Genomic DNA, 19,843 nt, shown 5'->3' with positions numbered 1-19,843 from the left:
AAAACCTGCGATTCATGCAGACGTGCGCATTAGTGAGGTACAGCATGTGTGCATGCATGACGGGATGTAACAGAGAGCAAGCCTTGGGCAGACCCAGCTCAGGTAGAAATTCAAGACAGTGGAAACAAGGATGCAGTCACAGATGCTACGAAGGACCAGCGAGGAGATAGCCAGGTCTCGGCAGGACAACTCCTAAAGGTGGCCTGGGCATCAGAAGGCTGGACGTTCGGTTCTCCCCACCACGGCAGGGAGGAGGGAGGAAGATCACTAAGAGCAGAGCATGGAGAGTAAATCTAGTGAACTGAATGTGCCAAGTCATCAAGGCTTTAGCTGGTATGCTGCTGGGAGCTAATGTCGGATTTTTTTTTTACAGACCACCCTGTGGCCTTTTCCAAGGGCACTAACCTCCTCCCAGGCCCTTTCGCCTGGACCTGAGCTGTTTAAAGGAACAGACTGGGGCAGAGACATGCCTCTTGTCTAATACAGCAAACTCCTGTTAATTCAAAACCAGAAACTGAAGGAACAAGAGAGACTCTAGTCAGCTCGGGAACATCCTTGGCTCCAAGTGAAATTCCAGGCTAATTGGTCAGTAACTGACTAGCTGGGTTGTACTACAGAGTAAGGTTCTGAACTTTTTATCCTCAGAAAAGCAGCACAGAGGTAGCAACCCAAAGCAGAGGCTAAAAGAAATACAGTGTAACCAGAAAGGGAACGCCGCGGTATCCTGACAGAGAGAAAGACTGTACCTTTCCACGTTGCTATTCATGCACCTGGGACGACGGCCCCGTCTGCACACGCAGGCTTCACAGGGGAACTCTGTATCACCGAGCAAGGAACTGGAACATCAGAGGGGCAGCGCTGCACTGTGTTATCTGAGCTCCGGCCTCCTGGAGGCCGGTGAGCGTCCGGTGGGGCCTGTTTGGCCAAGTCATCACTGGGATCTGCATCACCTCGGGCTCTGCCGGAGAGGCTCAAAAGCAAACTGGAATTTATGACAGGGAGATGGGGAACCATGCAAACCCCGGGACCAGGAACCGCCCCAGCAAGTTCCAGAGAGCGAAGAGGAGACCGGGAAATCAGCACTGGCCCGAGGGCGGAAACCAGCCGGTTGGGATGCCAAGGACAGAGATGGCTGCCTGGACATGCTCCAGCCCCACCCTCCTTCCTTAATTCCTCATGTCAGCACCAAATCCTAGGAGCGGAGAAGCAAGAGGCTGGCCCGAGGTCCTTCAGCAGGTGAATAGTATGGAGTACAACTCAGCAATAAAATGAATATTGACATGTACACGTGGCCCAACCTCCAGAGAATCGTGCTGTGTGGAAACACCCAAGCCCCAACGGCGACATACACCGTCTGATTCCACTTACGCCTTATTCTCAAAATCACACAATCACAGGGATAGCAGCCAGGGCTGCAGGTGGGGGTGAGGGCAGGAGAGGGGGAAGCACGGCTCTACAGGGGCCACGTGTGGGATCCTCGTGGTGATGGAAACGGCCTGTTTCTTGACCGTACCCACGTCACCATCCTGGTTGTGATATTGTCACTAGAGTTGTGCAAGGTGTTACTATTGGGAGTAACTGGGTAAAGGGTGCATGGCATCTCCCTATATCCCCACAACTGCAATCATCTCAAAATAAAAGTTTAGTTAAAAGAAGACTGGCTAAGAGATCAGAAGGCTGCATCACCCAGGTTGGACCAAGGGCAGGAAGCAAAGGGACTGGGCTGGCTGACCCTTGGAAGGCCATGGTCACAAGGAAGGTCCCCCCCACCAAGCCAAGAAGTAACCACAGGGAAGAGATTTTTATAAGGAAATCGGGGTGCCAGGAGGAAAGGTGCTGGGAGCCAGGAAGCCCAACACCAACCAGCACCCACTACTCGCTTCTGAGGAGGTGAACCCTCCCCAAGCAGCCGATCAGCAGGCTACGCTTTGTCATCTGAAGCCACTTTAAAAAGTACTAGAACAATGACTATATCTAAGTTCCACTGACACCACCTGTCATTTACTGCCAGACGCTCAGCAGCCTGTGAGCAGCTCATCCCTTGGAGAAAACTGACAGTTACAGTTACAGTGGTCAAAAGAAACACTTTGTGGGGGGGGGGTCCAAAGCTCATGGAAGGCAGTGCCCTTCTCTCTACTGCCGTTCTACAAGGACACAGAACTTGGCTTTAAAGCTACACCAGGAAAGGCACCCAGCTTTTATAATAAGCAAGCTTATTTCCCATCTCAACTGACAATTAGACATTTACATCAATAATGCTTCACTGACGTGAATTCAATTCAGTTACACAAAACCCCGGGATTAGATGTGATGTCTGTCTGCACTTAACAGAATTAGCAGATGTCCGTATTGTAAGAGATGTTTAACCATATGCTCATTTGAGTACATAATTTAATGGTCAATATTTAAATGAGCAATCCCTTGAGGTCAATAAAGCTCAAGTTTGTTCTGCCTTACTTTGGGTTCCCTACTAAAAACAACTCGTGGTAAACATATGACTGTAAACTCAGCAGTAAGAGCCTTTCGCGAGTTCAGGACACACACTATGAATGAGGCTGGTCTGTGACAGACCCGTGTCACAGCCATCTCCTCTTCCTCGAATTCTCCCCAAGCCTCCCAGGGCGGAACCTGGCCTCAGGGAAGCGCGCAACTCTTTCCCGAACAAACACGGTACACCTGGGAAGAGTGAGCAGGACCAAGGAGCAAGTCTCCTGTGAAGCAGGATTCTGAAAACCCTTTTAAATTCCAGACCCGTAACATATTTAAACAGTCAGGGTACAAGAGAAGGGCGGGATCGCCCAAAGCTATCTTGAATTCCGCTCACAAAACGTGGATTTGTTCATCTACACAACATGACCCCCTTTTAACCCTCCAAGGTCTGGCTGGTATTAACCGCCTAACAATATAGGCCTTTCAAATCCATAACATCTTCCTCCCCCCACCCCTTTCCTGCATTATGAGAAGAAATGCAGCTACTGATGCCAAACAGATTAACGAGAAAAACTATTTTTAAAATGATACATTCACTGGGACATGAGCAAATCGAATGGAAGAAATCTTAAGAACGAGCCAACCCTGTAAACACCGAAAAGTCGACTGTGTCAGAGAGGTTGACACACGTAAGTTAGCACAAGCAGGCTCGCAAATCACTGGGGCGGGTAACAGCGCGGAACAGGACAAATCCCAGGTAACACTCCGGTCAGGACTGGCCAAGGCTTGCCCTGAGGACTTCTTAGGAACGCACACTTTATACGACTGGACGTCTGATCAGTTTTTCTCCCAGTAAAACTTTACCTAACCATCCCTCTAGCCGGCCTCGTCTCCTCCCGTTTCCTGGACTTCTACTCATATGGATGCCCCCGTAATAGTGTGTCTCTAGTGTTCCCCTGGACAGAGCACCTCCAAAGTAGCTTGGTACGTTCCGGCCACATCTGGATTCACAGAGCTACTGTGACTAGTCAAAAAGTCATACCTCCCTTTGGTGTGCACTGCATTTCAACGTGCCATGGTCACTCGCCACGGAAGACGGCTTGTGAAAACGTGCTCTCGTCCTGTAGACCAGGGCGCACCCCAAAAGCCCCCAACCTGACCGTCACTCCTCCAGCTCCATCTCCAAGTAACACCAAAGCCCCCAACGACGGACCCAGAGATGGATGCACAATTTCTAGACCCAATTCCTTGCCCTTGAGTTTGAATGCTGCCACACCAGGCTTATTCTACAAGGAGATCTGCCTGCCTTCATGGATACCGAGCTGAAACCAAGACAAGCACAGAATACAAACAGTTCACAGTCTGAAGAAACCCAAAGGAGGAAAACCAAGAGACTCAAGGCCATCTGCTGGGAAGGGAATCTCACATACATTATGATCCTTGAGTGAAAAACACCAAACACAAGTGTATTATTCCACGTACGAAGGTCAGAGGAGGTTATCTGTGTGGCTGACCCAGCTGCGTTCATTCCACGGAAATCCATCCAACTGTTGGTCATTTCGGGTCACTTTTTCTTTTCTTTTTAATTGTTTGGGGTGGAGATAATTAGGTTTTTTATTAATTTATTTGTTTATTTAATGGAGGTACTGGGGATTGAACCCAGGAACTCGTGCATGCTAAGCGCGTGCTCTACCACAAAGCTATACCTTCCCCCTGTTTTGGGTCACTTTTTCGAATGCAACTTACATTACCAAAAATATACGCAATCAACAATAGAGGGTGTCTACTGTTTCAAAGAAATGAAAGAGCCACAAAAATGCAGAAAACACAGGGCAGCACATCCCCAAAAGGTGACTGGAGCAGGGAAGGGGTGTCCAGAGGGTTTTCCCTGTCTGACGTCAGCACCTCACAGCCCTGGAGACCAGGAGGCCATGAACCCAGCCAAGGGCGGGCCAGCTCGTCACCTGCTAAGGGGCCTACGGCCCCTGGGGTCAAGGTTATGCTGATTGACAGAAGGCATCTCAGCAGAGGCTTCAGGAAACCCAGATGTCATCCTGAAGCGTTTTAGCACCTGTGAGACCTGGGGCGGGGCGGGACGCCCAGGGGAGCTGCTGGGAGAACCCCACAGGTGAGCATTTTCACAGAGAGGGCCGGGGATGCGCGAACATGACAGAAGGTGGCCAGACACGCAGCCCGGTTCCACTGCCTTCAGAAGCGGGGGAAGTAGAGCTGAACACAGCAGCACTCGCCATTTAAACACAACATCCAGCTCACGGAATCATTCAGGCAAGACATACAGCAATGCGCTTTATTTCACCAAGAGTAGCTTGAAAACTTAGCAGTGAGCCTTTAAGGAACGGACATCATAATCATCCTCTCCTTCTGAAGATGCACTCACTAAATACAATGTATTATAAACGTCCTGCAAATCACAGAAGAGCCAGGCAGGGTTCAGTCTAGTCTTCCAGTTTCCTTCAGCGAGGACTCAACAATAAGCCTGATTCTGAAAGGGTCTGTGGATCCTCTGGCTAAACCCACGGGACTGCAAGCCCCTGCCAGGCAGCCGGCACCCAGGCCATCTGATGGGGGGGGGATGACGTCAGAAAAGGGCATTGGCGAAGCACTGGGACAAAGTCCAGCAAGACGGCATCTCTGAGCCGGGTGACTCGGACAGCTTTGTTGTGGAGACTGAAGGATCAGGCTGAACCTTGCCTGGCTCCCCGCAACCTTCCACATGACGGGAGACGAAGAGCAGGGAGGGGCGATCCCCTCGGAACCAAGGGTATCTGTGCCCCAAGATCAGGCACTGCCTGCAGACTCGGGGAGGGGGACCGCAGCTCCCCCTCGAGAGCCCAGCACGTGTACAAGCTGTTCAGAGTCACGCAGCCCCTGCGCGCCTGGCGGTGTGAACACTCTGGAGAGGACCCCAGGACAGGATGGCTGCTGGGGCTCAAAGGAGATGTATGACAGGATTTCAGCGCAATGGCCCAGAGTCCCACAGGGACCTTCAGAAATTTATTTAAATAAAACGTATCAGTCATTAAGCAGAACAACAGGTTAAGAGGAAAAACGTCCAAACTCCCTAAGTTTACATAACTTTAGCAAGAACTGAAAGCAAGCAACCTCAGGAAGTCATAAATAAGAAATTTACAACGCAGAAGGCTCATTAAAGAATCTGCCAGATTATCATACCACGCAGACACACGCACACCACCCAGCAGCAGGAGCCTGCGGCCCATTACAGAAAAGTCTGTGGTCATTTCTGCACGTAACTAATACTAAGTAACTGCTGAAGAATGCCCAGGAGTGCTGGGAAGAGAGACTGGGACAGTGGAGACCCGACCGACGGTCAGGCTAAGCTGTGTGCCCGCCGGCAAGCAGGTGGGGGATACCAACTGCGGGTGCTCCGGGCGAGGGACAATGTGATGAGCATCCTGTGTCTGGCACAACGTGGACCAGAGAAAGCAAACGCTGCTGTTCCGCTACCATCTCCTCCACTATCTTCTCTCCCGTAGGCTCCTCTTTCCCTCCCGAGTTCAAGGCGGCCCCAGTTGGAAGCTCTACAGGGTCTTCATCATTTACTACATAAGCCACAGGGAAAAGGCAGCCAACACATCAAAGGCACGTAGGATAATTTACACTGTAACATATTCTGCATTATAAAAATCCTCGTGTCCATATTTTGTCACATTCACTGCAACGGACGATACGAAGACTTTTTAAAAGAGAGAAAATTTTTCAGTCTTCAAGTAACCCTAGTTGGAAAAGCTACGTTTTGCAAAACAGGTTGTATATGACATTCATTTGCTTTCTTAAAAATAAGCATTCACTACAGAAAAACTTTAAATTACATTAAAGTATAAAGAACAGGGGTGGGGGGGAGACTCACCGATATTCCACAACCAAAAGACAAACACACAGCATCCTGCTGTCCTCTCAGCTCTTACTTTCTCCTTCTATGTTGCACAGGCAATTTTTCATTAAGTTATAAGCATTTGCCCTCCTATAAACTCCTCATAAACAGGAGCTTGAATGGCCGCAGAATATTCCATGGGCTGAACAATCGCATAGAATTGTGAAGCTGTCTTCACTCACCACTGTGGGAGCAGCAGCACCAGACTTTAACCCTGAGGTTCAAATTCTTGTTTTCTAGCATGCATTCACAGGAATTTAAGATAGGAATCAACTGTACATGGGAGTTCAATTTACAGTATTTTCTGTCTAAAGACTGCCTCTAAGTACATCTACATTCTTTTAATTTTTCAAAAAAAAAGGTCTTAGTACCGCAGGAGGCCTCGGGGGTGCGCTCTGAAGCAGAGGTGGGAGGCGGCGTGAAGGACTGCATGATTGCATGCATCCTCCTCCCCCACTGACGTCACACCCCGTAAGAATCACCTGAATACCTTCCACTGCTCTCCTGCAGGTGATAAACTGAAGGTCTCCAACGACCTCCAACATAGGTCTCCTCCGAACTGAGAAAGTCAGGTCAAGGTTGAAGTTAGAGCTCACGGCACTGGAAATCAAGTCGGGACTCAGAAGAGGCAGACGTATCCCTCTCTGCATCCGTCTGGAGCGGTACCCTCCACAGACCGGGAAACTGGCTGTTCTCCTTGCTAGCTCTTCTCTCCATTTCTAAAAATTAGCCTCCAATATTTAAAAAAAAAAAATTCCACTGCCATGTCACTCGCAACCTGCCAGTGCAAAACTACTCGGCAAAAAAAAGAGGGATGAACTATTAATAATATCCTGCAACACGAGTGAATCTCAAAATAATTATTCTGAGTGAAAGCAGCCAGACAGCAATGAGTCCCAATCACAGAGTCCATCTGCGTAAAATTCCAGAAAACGCACACTGACCCAGAGTGGCAGAAAGACTGGTAAGGGGCTGGGGGACAAGGTTGGAAGGGGAGATTACAAAGGGGCACTAGGACACTTTCCGGGTGATGGTTGTGGCTCACCCTTCACTGGTGGCAACAGTTTCCCCAGTGCACATGTATGTCAGAACCTCCGCTGACCCATTCAACTGAATTCTATTCCTTGAAGTCTTTTTAAAAAGAATTTCTCTCACTGTAAATTGGTGCAGCCACTATGGAGGACAGTACGGAGGTTCCTTAAAAAACTAAAAATAGAACTATCAAATGATCCAGCAATCCCACTTTTGGGCATCTACCTAGAGAAAACTTAATTCAAAAAGACACACGCACCCCAATGTTCATAGCAACACTATTTACAATAGCCAAGACATGGAAACAACCTGAATGTCCATCAACAGATGACTGGATAAAAAAGTTGTGGTATATTTATACAACGGAATACTACTCAGCCATAAAAAAAGAATGAAATAACGCCATTTGCAGCAACATGGATGGACCCAGAGATGATCATATTTAGTAAAGTTAAGTCCAACAGAGAAAGACACATACCATACGATATCACTTATATGAGAAATCTAAAAAAAAAATACAAATTTCATTTACAAATCAGAAATAGACTCACGGAAATAGAAAATGAACTGGTTACCAGGGGAAAGGTGGAGGGAGGGATAGATAGATTAGGAGTTTGGGATTAACAGAAACACATTACTACATACAAAATAGATAAACAAGGACCTACTCAGGGAACTATATTCAATTTTTTGTAATGAGCTGTAATGGAAAAGAACCTGAAAAAATACATGTATGTGTGTATATGTATACCTGAATCACTGTGCTGTACACCTGAAACTCCACTACATTTCAATAAAAAAATAAGAACTAAAAAAAAAATAGAATTCCTCTCAAAGGGTTCTGTAAGGCCTCGTGGCTGGTTCTAAGCAGTTAGGAGGCACAGGGAGGCTGGGAGTTTCAGCTGTGGTTTTCAAAGACTCACCCTCAGTCATTCATTTTCTGGAGGGTCAGGGGACGAGGAAGTTGGAGCCATAGGACAAGGCACATGAACAAACTAGGTTTCCTCTCTGGCCAGACTCCAGCCCTCAGCAAGGAAATGCAGGTGACGAAAGAAGGAGACCAATGACTTGAAGACACTGCACCCAAACTGCAGAAGGTGACCGAAGATGCCCTCCCTCGCCAGGGCCACCTCATTGCTATGGAAACCCAACGCCCATTGGCCCACAGGACACACAGTGGCTGCCGGCCCTGAGCACACCCAGAAATAATTAATATTCAGTGTAACCTGACTCTGCTCCATGTCATCTATCTCAACACCAAGAACCACCTGATGAAATTTCAGTCAAGAAAATGACGCTGCCGTTTTAGTGCACCCAGCCCTCTCGTCAGGTGTCCAGTTTCCTTCCACGGGAGACTCACGTTGCACCTCCGCAGGTGACCGCTCTGCCCCGTAGGTGACAGACAGAGCTGAGGCTGGTCCTGGACAAAGCACCGGCCCCCTCCGCAGATGTCCCACGCAGATGTCTTCCAAACTGAACTGAGGCAGGAAGGGGAGGGTGTCTTAACGTTCTGTAAGGCTTGGTTTCCTCTTGGCTTGCTTGTTCGATTTAACGCTGGAGGGCTTAGCTTTGCAATGGACTTGCTGCAGAAGTTGTGAGAAGAAACAAAGGATGTTGTGTGATGAGGTGCTCGCTATTCTAGACACTTCCGTGCAAATTACTCAAGCCCTTTCCAAGGGAGTGGACTTGATCGGTGCCGGGGGATTCGCCAACCCCAGCCTCCCACATCACGCAGGCTGTGATGAAATACACTAACAGCAGGCACTCCACAAGCAGTTTTCAGCCACCGTGGAGGTAAGTAAGAAGCCGATCCCAGCCACCTCCTGGACTCAATCCTCACCTCCCTCAGCAAGTGTCCGGGGCCACCACATTCCTGCTCTTCTGACAAACCGTGACCCCGTGGCCCGATCCTTAACACAGGAACAAGCGTCAGCCACCATCCCAGGCTGGGAAGACTGACTGCAGAGCCGGGGCCGGCAAAGGACTCACTGACCCCGTGCGGGAGGACCTGCAGCACAGGGGACAGTGTCCCGGACCACCCAGGGCCAGTGCCACGCCACGAAGAGGGCAGACTGACAACACAAGATGAGGATTTCGGTCTCAGGGTGCAGCCCACAGTCCCCCAGACACCGTGAACCCCGCCTCTGCAGGCGTACACATTCCACATTTGCAGGAGGGCAAGACAGGACATGTGCACGCCACACATTTTATCTTAAGAAAAGCTACATGGAGAACAAGCCTCTTTCCATTTAGCTGTCATTTTGATGAAGCTGGGGGTTTTTCTCCACATCCCAAGAATTCAGAGTTACTTCCTGAGGTCAGACAGACACGACATGAAACACATTTTTCAAATATTTGGTTTATTAGATTTTCCTAATGAGTGTACGACATTTCTTAAACCCTGCTTGCTTACAGGCGATGGGACTGATAGTCCAAGGACTTAAGTGACCTGCCTTCTCCTGGTCACAGAGCCTGGCCACCTCCCCAGGTGCCCAGAGGAGGTGGGGAACCGCCCACGCACACAGTTAGCGGGGGCAACAGTGAGGACGTCCACCAGCTGTGAATGAACAGCAAATGCAGTCTGTCCACGCAATGGACTCGTATTCAGCAAGAAAAAGGAAGGAAGTAGGACACATTGCTGCACGGATGAACCTTGAAAACGTTGTGCTGAGTGGATGAAGCCAGACACAAAAGGCTATAGAGAGGACCATTCCATTTCTATGAAATGTCCGGAATAGGCAAATCCAGAGAGACAGAAAGGAGATTCGGGGTTGCCTGGGACTGGGGTGGGAACAGAGTGATGACTGGATGGGCACAAAGGATCCTTTGGGGTGACGGACGTGTTCTGGAAAATTGGATTGTGGGGACGTCCAACCCTAACTTTACTGAAAGTCACTGGATTGCACACTTAACATGGGTGAACTTTACAGGATGGGAATGACAGACCTACATAAAGCCATAAAGGAAAGGAAAGGGAGGGGGAGGGAAGAGAGAGGAAGATAGGGAGGAAGACAAAACACGGAGACAAGCAAGGGAGGAGACAGGCTGGCAAAGGACAGTGCAGAGGGAAGACGGATGTCCAGACACACAGTTGAGAGACAGAGCCTGTCCTGTGGTTTCTGGCTCCAACCTGCCGAGCACTGCTTAAGGGTCAGGCAGCACATCAGGCCCCACAGGTCCTGGAAACAGTGCTACAAGGTGCAGGGGGTTCCACCCACTTTACAGATGAGGAAACGAAGACCAGTCATCGCATATTTCAACTGCGCTCACCCACGAAGAAAAAAGAGGAGTGGGGTGAAGAAACTGGCCCCCAGCAGGAGACGGGCAGAAGTGGGGAGACAGAAATACAGATTCCCAGGAGTTATTTTTCCACAAAGACACCCATACATACATGTACACAACCCACCCCTTCTTCCTGGGGACTTCTGGTCCTTCAAGCAACCACAAAGTGTAAGTCAGATGTTTGAGTCAAATTTCCTGACTCCCAGTTTTGACAGGAAAGCATGTATTTACAGTCAATATCGCTATGTGTTGTTTGCATCAGTGAGCGGTGTCCAGGGTTAACAGAATAAACCGTGCTCTCTGTAAGGATGAGAAGCTCCCTGCAAGACGGGGCGTGCTGTATCAGATGACCTTGACTGGCCTCAGATAAGCCCACGTCTCCCCATGGAGCCTCCCAGTTCTTGGCACTGCAAGTGCAGAAGTTTCAGAACAAATCCAGTGCAAAGCTCCAGTTCCTGTGAGCTGGACACCAGGGACCAGGCACAGACAGCGGGCTCACACCTCCCTCCCCACTGGGCCCTGCAGATGGGCTCTGCCGCGAAACCAGGGGTGGCAGCTCTGCGGCCCCCAGCAGCCTGATCCTGCGTGTGCCCTCAGGTGGGGCCGCTTCTGCTTGGGTCTGATGTGATGGTAACCCGCCTACACTTGCCCATCCGCCCCGGGGCTCCCTTTCCTTCCCAGGTGATCCTCGCCCTAACTCCTTCCAAAGAGGCTCCAAGGCAATTTAGGGAAACCGTCCACCTCACCTGGGAGTTTGCACGCTGATTCAGAAGGCAGGCAGGCAGGCAGGCCAGGGAGGACGTGTCCCACCAGCACAGAGGCAAGGTTCCTTGGGGATGCCCTCACACGCAAAGTCTAGACCGCCGCCATCCCATTGTTTCTAGTTTCTTCTGTGTCGGCTTCTTCAGCGTTCATCACCATTCCTCTCCATCCACCCACTCCCTTCCTTCCCTCACCTCCTCCCTTCGCCTCACCCCATCCCTGGGGAGAATCTTCTGTAATCCAGAGCCTTCGCGCAATGACTTGCCCACCTAACTGGACCTCCAGCCCTTGACCTCCCTCTGGACACCTCCAAGAGAGGGCATTTCCAGCCACCTCCTGCTTACCTTCAGTCACCCTGAGGAAGAGACAAACGGATCTCACAGGCAGCACGGCCCGCCACACGTGATGCCAAGCGTGTAAGGACATCTAAGTCCAGGGCCCCCTGGGACAGCATGTGGCAGAGGGCACGGCCAAACCACAGGAGGAGGAACAGAGGGACCGGAGGGCCGGGCAGGGACAAGAACCCGGGCAGGCTGATGGCACGGGAAGAGAAGGCTCCTGAGAGACGAATGTGCAGCCAGGTAAGACACGAGGGTCAGCTGGCCAGGACAAGACAGGACAAAGCCACACAGGAGGCGGAGGAAGAGGTGCCGGGGAACAGAGGGGACAGTGGCCCTCTTTTACAACAAGAGCTAGTTTTACTAAGCAGCACTCAAAACATGACACATGACTGAAAGGACAGGAACAAACTTTGTATCTCAGCTAGAAACAAATTACTTACAGGAGGTTTTAAACAAAAAGAAGAGTATTTTCAGTAGTGGCTCTTGTTTGATCCCAACAGCAACTCTCGACAACGTTTTGAAGACGGTCTGGAACGGGGCACGGTGTCCTCAGGGAATCTTCAGCCCACGTGCCCCACCCTCCTCAGGAATGCCAAGGCCACAACGTTCAGAGACAGGGGTGGGAAGTACCCAGCGTCTGGGATGAGAGCCTGGATTTGCACACCCTGTTTACTGGCTCACAGCCTTGGACAAAGGTGTTCCCCCTCCACTTTCCTCACTTGCCAACAAGAGTAACATTGCCGGGCTGGGAGCTGCTGTGGGGTCAAACACGTAGCTTACGTCCCACACGTGGAGAACTTGCTACATCATCAACAGTCACTGAATGATATTATTTCCAAAGACATTGTGCAGGACAACCGGAGACCAGAAAGCAGCGGCCCAGCTATCCAGAGAAAAGGGCAAGTTTTGGGGCGGGGGGTGTTGTGCAAAGTATTTTTTGAATCGAAATTTAATTCTCTAAGGAGGTACGTGATTTTCTGCTCCACAGCTAAAAAAAAAAAAAAAAAGGTATAAAAGACATGGAGGAAACTTGAACGCACATTACTAAATCAAAGAAGCCAATGGGAAAAGCTACCTTCTGTTATGATTCCAACTCTATGGTATTCTGGCGGGGAGGGTATAGCTCAGGGGTAGAGAGCATGCTTAGCATGCACAAGGTCCCGGGTTCAATCCCCAGTCCCTCCATCAAAAAAATTTAAAATAAACTAATTACCGCCCCCAACTCTATGACATTCTGGAAAAAGCCACACTGTGGAGACAGTAAAAGGACCAATGGTTGGGCTAGAGGGGATGAAGAGGCGGAGCAGAGAGGGTAGGATGTTGACAGTGGGACAGGACTGCACGTGCAGGGGCGGGGGCTATACTGGGCATTTCTGTAGCCTCCTCTCACTTTGATTGTATATTTAAAATTGCCCTAAAAAACAGTCTTAAAGACCACCCAGACAGCACCCCTATAATGTCACATTGTCAGCCCAAAGACTTATAATTGGAAAAAAAAATGCCATGTAATACAGAGACTCAAAGTAGGTAAGTCTGTATTTACTTTGCACAAACCTCTGAAATCCTGGGCTGGAATGATTTTTTTTTAAAAATCAGTATGTGCTGCCGTTGCTTTTATGAGTCTTTAGAAGTAATTATGTAATTCTGTGTCATTGTTTTTATGAGTCTTTAGAAGTAATTTTGTGTCATCCACATCAATTTTTTAAAAAGAAACAGCCCCAGGGAGGCCTCTTAGGCATCTTCATGTTCACTTAGACACTGTCCTGCCATGTGTGACCCTGGGGAGTGTCCTGTACCACCCCGGACGTCAGTGTTTTCCCCAACACACAAGGGTGTGTGACCAGAAGTCCCTTCTGGCCTCAAGACATCAACGGGGCCGGCAGATGACACGTGAAGAAAGAAAGGGACGGGGTGCAACTAAGTAATGACACCGACGAGGCAGGGAAAGAGAATGGGTGTAAAACTAGCCGACAAAGTGACAAGGTCTGTACAAACAAAACCAAGGCAGAGAAAGGGGGCTGGGCAGGACAGTGAGCAGCAGTATCAGATGACTCTCCAGAGAGCTTATCAATTACCCTTGCTTGGTCTGCTCTCAGTTCCAACAACCCCAGCACCAGACCAGAGGTATCCACCCCGCTGTAAGAGAACCTGGGACGCACCCACAATCTACATCCATTTTAGCAAGCAACCACGGACCACCTGCTGTGTACACACCACTCTGAGAACATACCAGAGGGGAGGGACCCCCACACCCAGCGGCTAACTACCATAGACTCCTGCTTGTCTGCCAGCACCCCTTCCTCTTAGGGAAACCATCTGAACCCCACAGGTTTCCCCTGCCCCGTTCCCAACGATGAGGGCACACCACTAAACCCGTGCATGGGACCAGCCGTTGGGTCCAGGGCTGCGGCCCTCAGCTCAGTACTGACACGTCAGGATGGATCGCTGCCTGTGGTGGGAGCAGCCTGTGCATCACAGTGTGTTCAGCAGAAGCCCTGGCCTCTACCCACTGGGTGCCAGGGGCCACCTTCCCCCTCGTTAAGACAACCAAAAGGGCCTCCAGACATGTGGGGGGCAAAGTCACCCCTGGGTCCAGGCTGATGAGAACCTTTGTGAGGCCTGACAGGGAGGAGGGACTCCCTTTGAAAAGGCAGGCCTGTAGGACATGAGCCCAGGGCCACCTGTGGCCACCTTTCCCATCCCATGGGGACGGGGAAGTGAACCAGGAGGAGGGACACAACCAGACCCTAGAGGAGTGGAGAAGGGACTCATGGCCCTCTAGTATCGGCATGCCCCGCCTCCCATCATCCCTGACTCATCTTTGAGACTCGCCAGCTGGGTGAGTCCAGGTAATCCCTTCTGCACTGAGGGTATTCATGTAAGCTTTGGTCTCCTGCAACCGGAACAATTCTGGCTCTCTCAAGTCCTCTGTTCCAGTCATCAGACACAGGTGTGAAAGTGCTCGCGGGTCTCCATTGTGAGTATTCCTCCGTGCTCAGTGTCTTACTAACTAATACTTAAGAGTTATGAGGTCCCTGTGAGCAAGGGGAGGCTAAGAATGTGTACAGAGATTCATAGCAGGGTTATAGCAAAAATGGTTTGCAGATCAGACATCACGCCCAATAGTCTGAACTATTTCCTCAACCATGACCTCGAGAGGGGAATTTCAGAACCACCCAGGAAACTCAGAACGGAATCCTCACTCTTGGAAAGGAAAGACCAGTCACTCGCTATCTTAACAGGAAAGCTGGAGAGAAAAGCAGGCGAGCTGCACAATCAAGTGCCGGGGGGGGGGGCAAGGAGAAAGGCTGGGAAGAGCACGCCCACTCCCCACGGAGGTCGCTCTGTTCCTGCTCTCCACCAGTGTGACCGTGTGGGCACATGCAGACAGTGCTACAAGCCTGCGATTTTCAGACATGTCATTTCCTAGGAAGCACAGTCTAGGGACTGTCTGCAGAGTCCCTTTGCCAAGCGATGCCAGAAAACACTCTCTAAGAAGCTGGAGGGAAACACTCACTCCCCGTGGTCCTGGTGACTGCGTCCTCCCATCTCTCCCCTCCTCTGCAAGTGCATGGTCACATCAAAACGGCTGCATCCAGCCACTTTCTGCTGCCGAAATCAGGACAAGTCAGTCCTCACCCTCTCTCTGACCCACCTCTACTAGGTGGGTTTCTCTGACCACCTAGACACAAACAAGAGACATCAAATACTTGCTGTCTCGACCTGGGCCAGGGGAACACCTGGTGACCTGCCCAGCTAGGCAGCACGAGGACGACACCCACTGGGGGCCGGTGACAGGGCCCCAGAGCACCGCGCACACATCACAGTCCACCAGTACTGGCGCCCGCCGGGCAACCCGAGGCCCCGCCACACACTCACCCGCAACCTGCTCCACAGCCCGGATCCCGCTGGCCTTTGCAGCTTGTGGGGCGCTCCCAATCGTTCCAGCTGTGCCCACTCCCTACCCCATCTGCCTATTTCGGAATAAAGGGCTTCCTAATGATGAGCCTGCCTACCTCACCAGCTCTCCTGATGACCTGCACACGCACCCCAGTAAGAGGGAGCCAGCAGAGTCCACAAGACTCATCAGAGAGGTACCCGAGCCTGTGCGCCCACCCCTGAACTTGATTTTTCCAACCAGAACACACTTGCCAACAAAGTGCAAACAGTGGTCCCCTGCCTCTTCCAGGTCCAAATCCTCAGAACCCTCAGAAGCACCTGGACATGCCGCCGGGAATCTGAAACAATCTGATTATTTTCTGAAGCCATTAAATCACGAGCCTCACGAACACTGGCTCGAAACGCTCTCCCAACCAACCTGGACACGTGGATCCCTGCGTGGGGTCTGAGTCCCGGACCTGCACGCGGCATAACCAACCTTGGTATCCACGCAGCTGGGATGTTGTAACAAGCACATTCAGGTGACCATGCCACAACAAACAAGTGTGCACTCTTTTCCCACCTGAATCATACTTTCTATCTGACTTAGGTGGTAACTTCAGAAAATAGCCTCATTTGTAACTCATCTTCAGCCAACAGCAATTTTTCAACCCTGAGGTTCTCTGTTCTACTTTTCATGTATAAAAAAAGTCTTGGGGGGCAGGTGTATAGCTCAGTGGCAGAGCGCATGCCTAGCATGATGCATGAGGTCCTGGTTTCAATCCCTAGTACCTCCACTAAATAATAAATAAATAAACTTGATTACCTTCCCCTACCAAAAAAAAGTCACGTACTCAGGCTGGCTCCCAGTCTGTGAACCCTAGGACACTTGATGGGACTGAAAGGGAAGAGAGAGCGTGCAGCCACCTGCTGTCTGGACTGACGGTGGTCCTGTTACCGCCTCTCCCATCATGGTGACTGGGCCATAGTAACATGGCCAAAGCACAGCTCTGGGCATTGCCACCAGTGACCAGGTGTCCGCCTGGCCCAACACACCATCAGACTTACTGCAAAGATATAGAAAAGCAGGGAATCTGACTGGTGTTGCTGGTAATACTACCATCAGAAACACGCTCAAACCACCCCATGCACTCCAAGTTTGGACAACTGCCCTCAGATTTTAAGCAACTGTCCAAGCTCAACCCAGGAGGAGCGGTCAGCGTCTGGCTTCCTCACTCAGACATAATTCTACGGCCTTTACGCTACACCTGCTGAGGTCTGCTTTTTGCCTGTTCAAGTGGAAATAACCCCCGCTTTACCATTTGTCTGTAGATTTATGTGTATGTATACACATGCACAGTTTTGTTTAAAAAGAAAAAAAAAAACAAACACTACAGTCGGGCATAAAAGAGAACAAAAAAAGCCACCCCCAACGAGGTCCAGATAAGTGTTTTTTCAAAGCTAACCGTCTAACACCACCTCCCAGCCCCACACTCACCACTCACGTCTCATTTCACCTTCAGCTCTGGAAGGAGCTGCAGCAAAGGCGACTGACTCGGGATTCAGGGGATTCCAACGAGCAGCCCCAAGTCCCAGAGCCTCAGGGCCCCCGGCCCTCTGCACGCGCGGCTGCGCAGTCCACCCGCTCCGCCTCCAACCTGACTTACCCTCCCCTCCGCCCCACCCCCGCCTCGACTTCCAACACCTGTAACGCGGAGAACACTGACTCCCTCAGCTGTAACGTGTTAAGAAATAATCAGCGCTTCCACAGAGCAGACGTGAGGAGTAAGTGAAAGGCTGCAAGCAGAGGTTCCCAAACGTGGGCCTGCAATGAGGAGCCCCCGGAGGGGCCCTAAAACGCACCTCGCCGACCCCCACCCGAATCTCTGATGCAGCCGGCCTGGGGCAGGGCCTGCTCGTGCATTTCTGACAAGGTCCCCCAGGAGGCGGACGCTGGCTCAGAGACCCCGTCTGCCACAGAGAATGTCTTCTGTAAAGCACTTAGCCCGGCACCTGGCTGGTCTACACTAGGTAGCCAGCACCCCACAAACACAGCTCACCACCCCAACCCTCTCTTTTAAAATCCCTGGGCTCCAGCCTCAGCGTGGAGACTACCCCTCTCCCTCCCCGTGACCCCCTTGGCCAGGGGAGCGCAGCCAAAGCTGACCCCGCTTCCCCGCCCTGGCCAACACGTGCTACCTGGGGGGCAGAAAGCACACCTAGGTCACCCAGGGGAGCCTCTGGCCAGATGGACTGAATTCTCTTCTTGAGTTTTGCAGAGAGCTCTTGCTCCCTGTCTGTAAACCTCCCAACACAGATAAAAACTTAAGGGTAAGGCCGTGATTCTCCACATGGTTGCACATTCAACTCTCCCGGCCAGCTTTACAATCACTGCCACCTGGGCCACCCCCGTGCTGCTGACTTAACTGCTCTGGGCTGTAGCCAGGGATCAGCAGCCTTCACAGCCCCTCCCCCTCCCACCAGGAGATCCCAACCTGCAGCTGGGGTCTCATTCCGCCGCCCCCAAGGAAATGTAAAGTCGAGCCCCTTCCTCTACCTGCTCAAAACGTACAGGACCATTTCCAGGAGTCAGTGGCACTTGGGTTTTAAATCTGAACAAGAAGCCTTAAGGCTGGCCATCCTTTACCACTGTCCACCTTTCACATGCGTTTGTGCCTTTGGGCAAATTTCCTAAATCCTGCTCATCAAATGTACAGAGCGATTTTTTTGTTGTTGCACTGTTTTTAAATCATCAGCAAGAGCTGAAAATAAAGTTATTCTTAGAAAAAGAGACCTAAAAAGATTAAAATGATAGCTATCAAAGAGAAGTTATTTGGAAAAAACTTCAGATGTTACCATTACCTTATAGTGTTCATAAAGCTATTCTCTCTGGGCCACCCAAACCCAGTTAAACTAGGTTATCCACAAAGAGCTCGGCCTGGATGACTGGAGACCTGCTTGCAAAACCCAACGTGCAAAAAGAAAGTGAAGACAGGAAGACCTTGACAAAGGTCACCGAGGAGCTAAACTGTGTCTGGTGCCAGGCAGTGAGGGGGTGCTGCTGATCCTAGGGGAACCCCGGTCCCTGCTGCCAGGCGCTGGAGTCGCTGCCGGGGAAGTGGTGCTACAGGGGCTGGTGCAGCTGCAGGAGCCCACAGGTCAAGGTGGAATCCCCCCGGAGAGCTCTGAACACGTCCACGGGTCTGGCAGACCTGCAGCCTGAGCCCGCCTCCCCTTTCCCAAGGTCTGCAGGTGACTCACAGGCACAGATCGGAGTTGGGGGGGCACCCCCCGAGAGGGACACAGCTCCCTACTTGTTCTCCCTGCATGCTCCCTGCTTACGGTACTGCGAACGCAGCTTGGGCACGCAGGGTGGAATAAAAACTGTTACAGAACGCCCATCTCCCCAGGACTGTGCAGGTTGTCCTTAACACCCAAGTTCCTGAAGAATGAGCTAGGCAGGCTGCATTTTTATCAGTGTGGTTATAAACACAGGAAGAGGAGAAACCACCAGCGTGAATTTCCCTAAAACACCAGCTCATTAATTTTCTCATCCCCAGCTGGATTACGAGAACAGAACACAGGAGCCTCACCATTTGGTGAAAACCCAAAACCTTTAAAAGTGAAAATTAAAATTTCAAGATAAACCACAAGGTCCTACTGTATTGCACAGGGAACTATATTCAACACCTTGTAATAGCCTATAATGAAAAAGAATCTGAAAAGGAATATATATATGTATAACTGAATCACTATACTACACACCAGAAATTAACACAACATTGTAAACCCACTCTACTTCAATTGAAAGAAGAAAGAATAAAATTTCATGCTCTCACAGGGCTATTCGGACAAATACCGTTTTCCTGAAGCAAGGACTAATTACACAATGTGGTCTCTACTACGGACAGTCATGGCATAATCACCTCGGTGAATGAAGCAGACTTAAAATACTTTCCTCGAAATTCCTTTCCTTCTGTTCGAGGGCAGTCTGCTTTTCTCTTTAATACTGAGCCAGAAAGAAATTTTTTAAAGCTTGAATTTTCTAGACTGAGCCCTTTAAAGCTGTTCCAAGCACATGTTACTCCATAACCTCTGCATTTTGATATTTAGTGCTTATTCTTCCAAAGCTCAGTGTCAGAATAAGGACCTTTCACTTTGGAGGAATCTTTCCTGCTTTTACTCCATCACATCTGAAAAGGAG

At 50.4% G+C, this 19,843-nt stretch overlaps 1 protein-coding gene across 6 annotated transcripts in view; it reads right to left on the bottom strand.

Annotated features, from left to right (window-relative positions):
* The window catches only part of SHROOM2 (shroom family member 2), a 113,505-nt gene that overhangs the window by 77,344 nt on the left and 16,318 nt on the right, over positions 1-19,843 (bottom strand). The window contains exon 1 of one of the 6 annotated variants that reach the window (XM_072956623.1): positions 8,602-8,631. The exons of 4 other annotated variants lie outside the window; for them this stretch is intronic. In XM_072956623.1, the coding sequence (XP_072812724.1) occupies positions 8,602-8,616 (15 nt within the window). In that variant the 5' untranslated portion in view covers positions 8,617-8,631. Of the gene's footprint in view, positions 1-746; positions 2,022-8,601; positions 8,632-19,843 lie in introns of those variants that run through there. One more of the 6 variants, XM_072956624.1, reaches the window with a different exon arrangement.

The sequence above is a fragment of the Vicugna pacos genome, chromosome X (assembly GCF_048564905.1).
Source record: "Vicugna pacos chromosome X, VicPac4, whole genome shotgun sequence".
Classification (NCBI taxonomy): Eukaryota; Metazoa; Chordata; class Mammalia; order Artiodactyla; family Camelidae; genus Vicugna; species Vicugna pacos.
The sequence above is the reverse complement of the archived record's forward strand: the minus strand, read 5'-3'. Positions and strand labels throughout refer to the sequence as shown.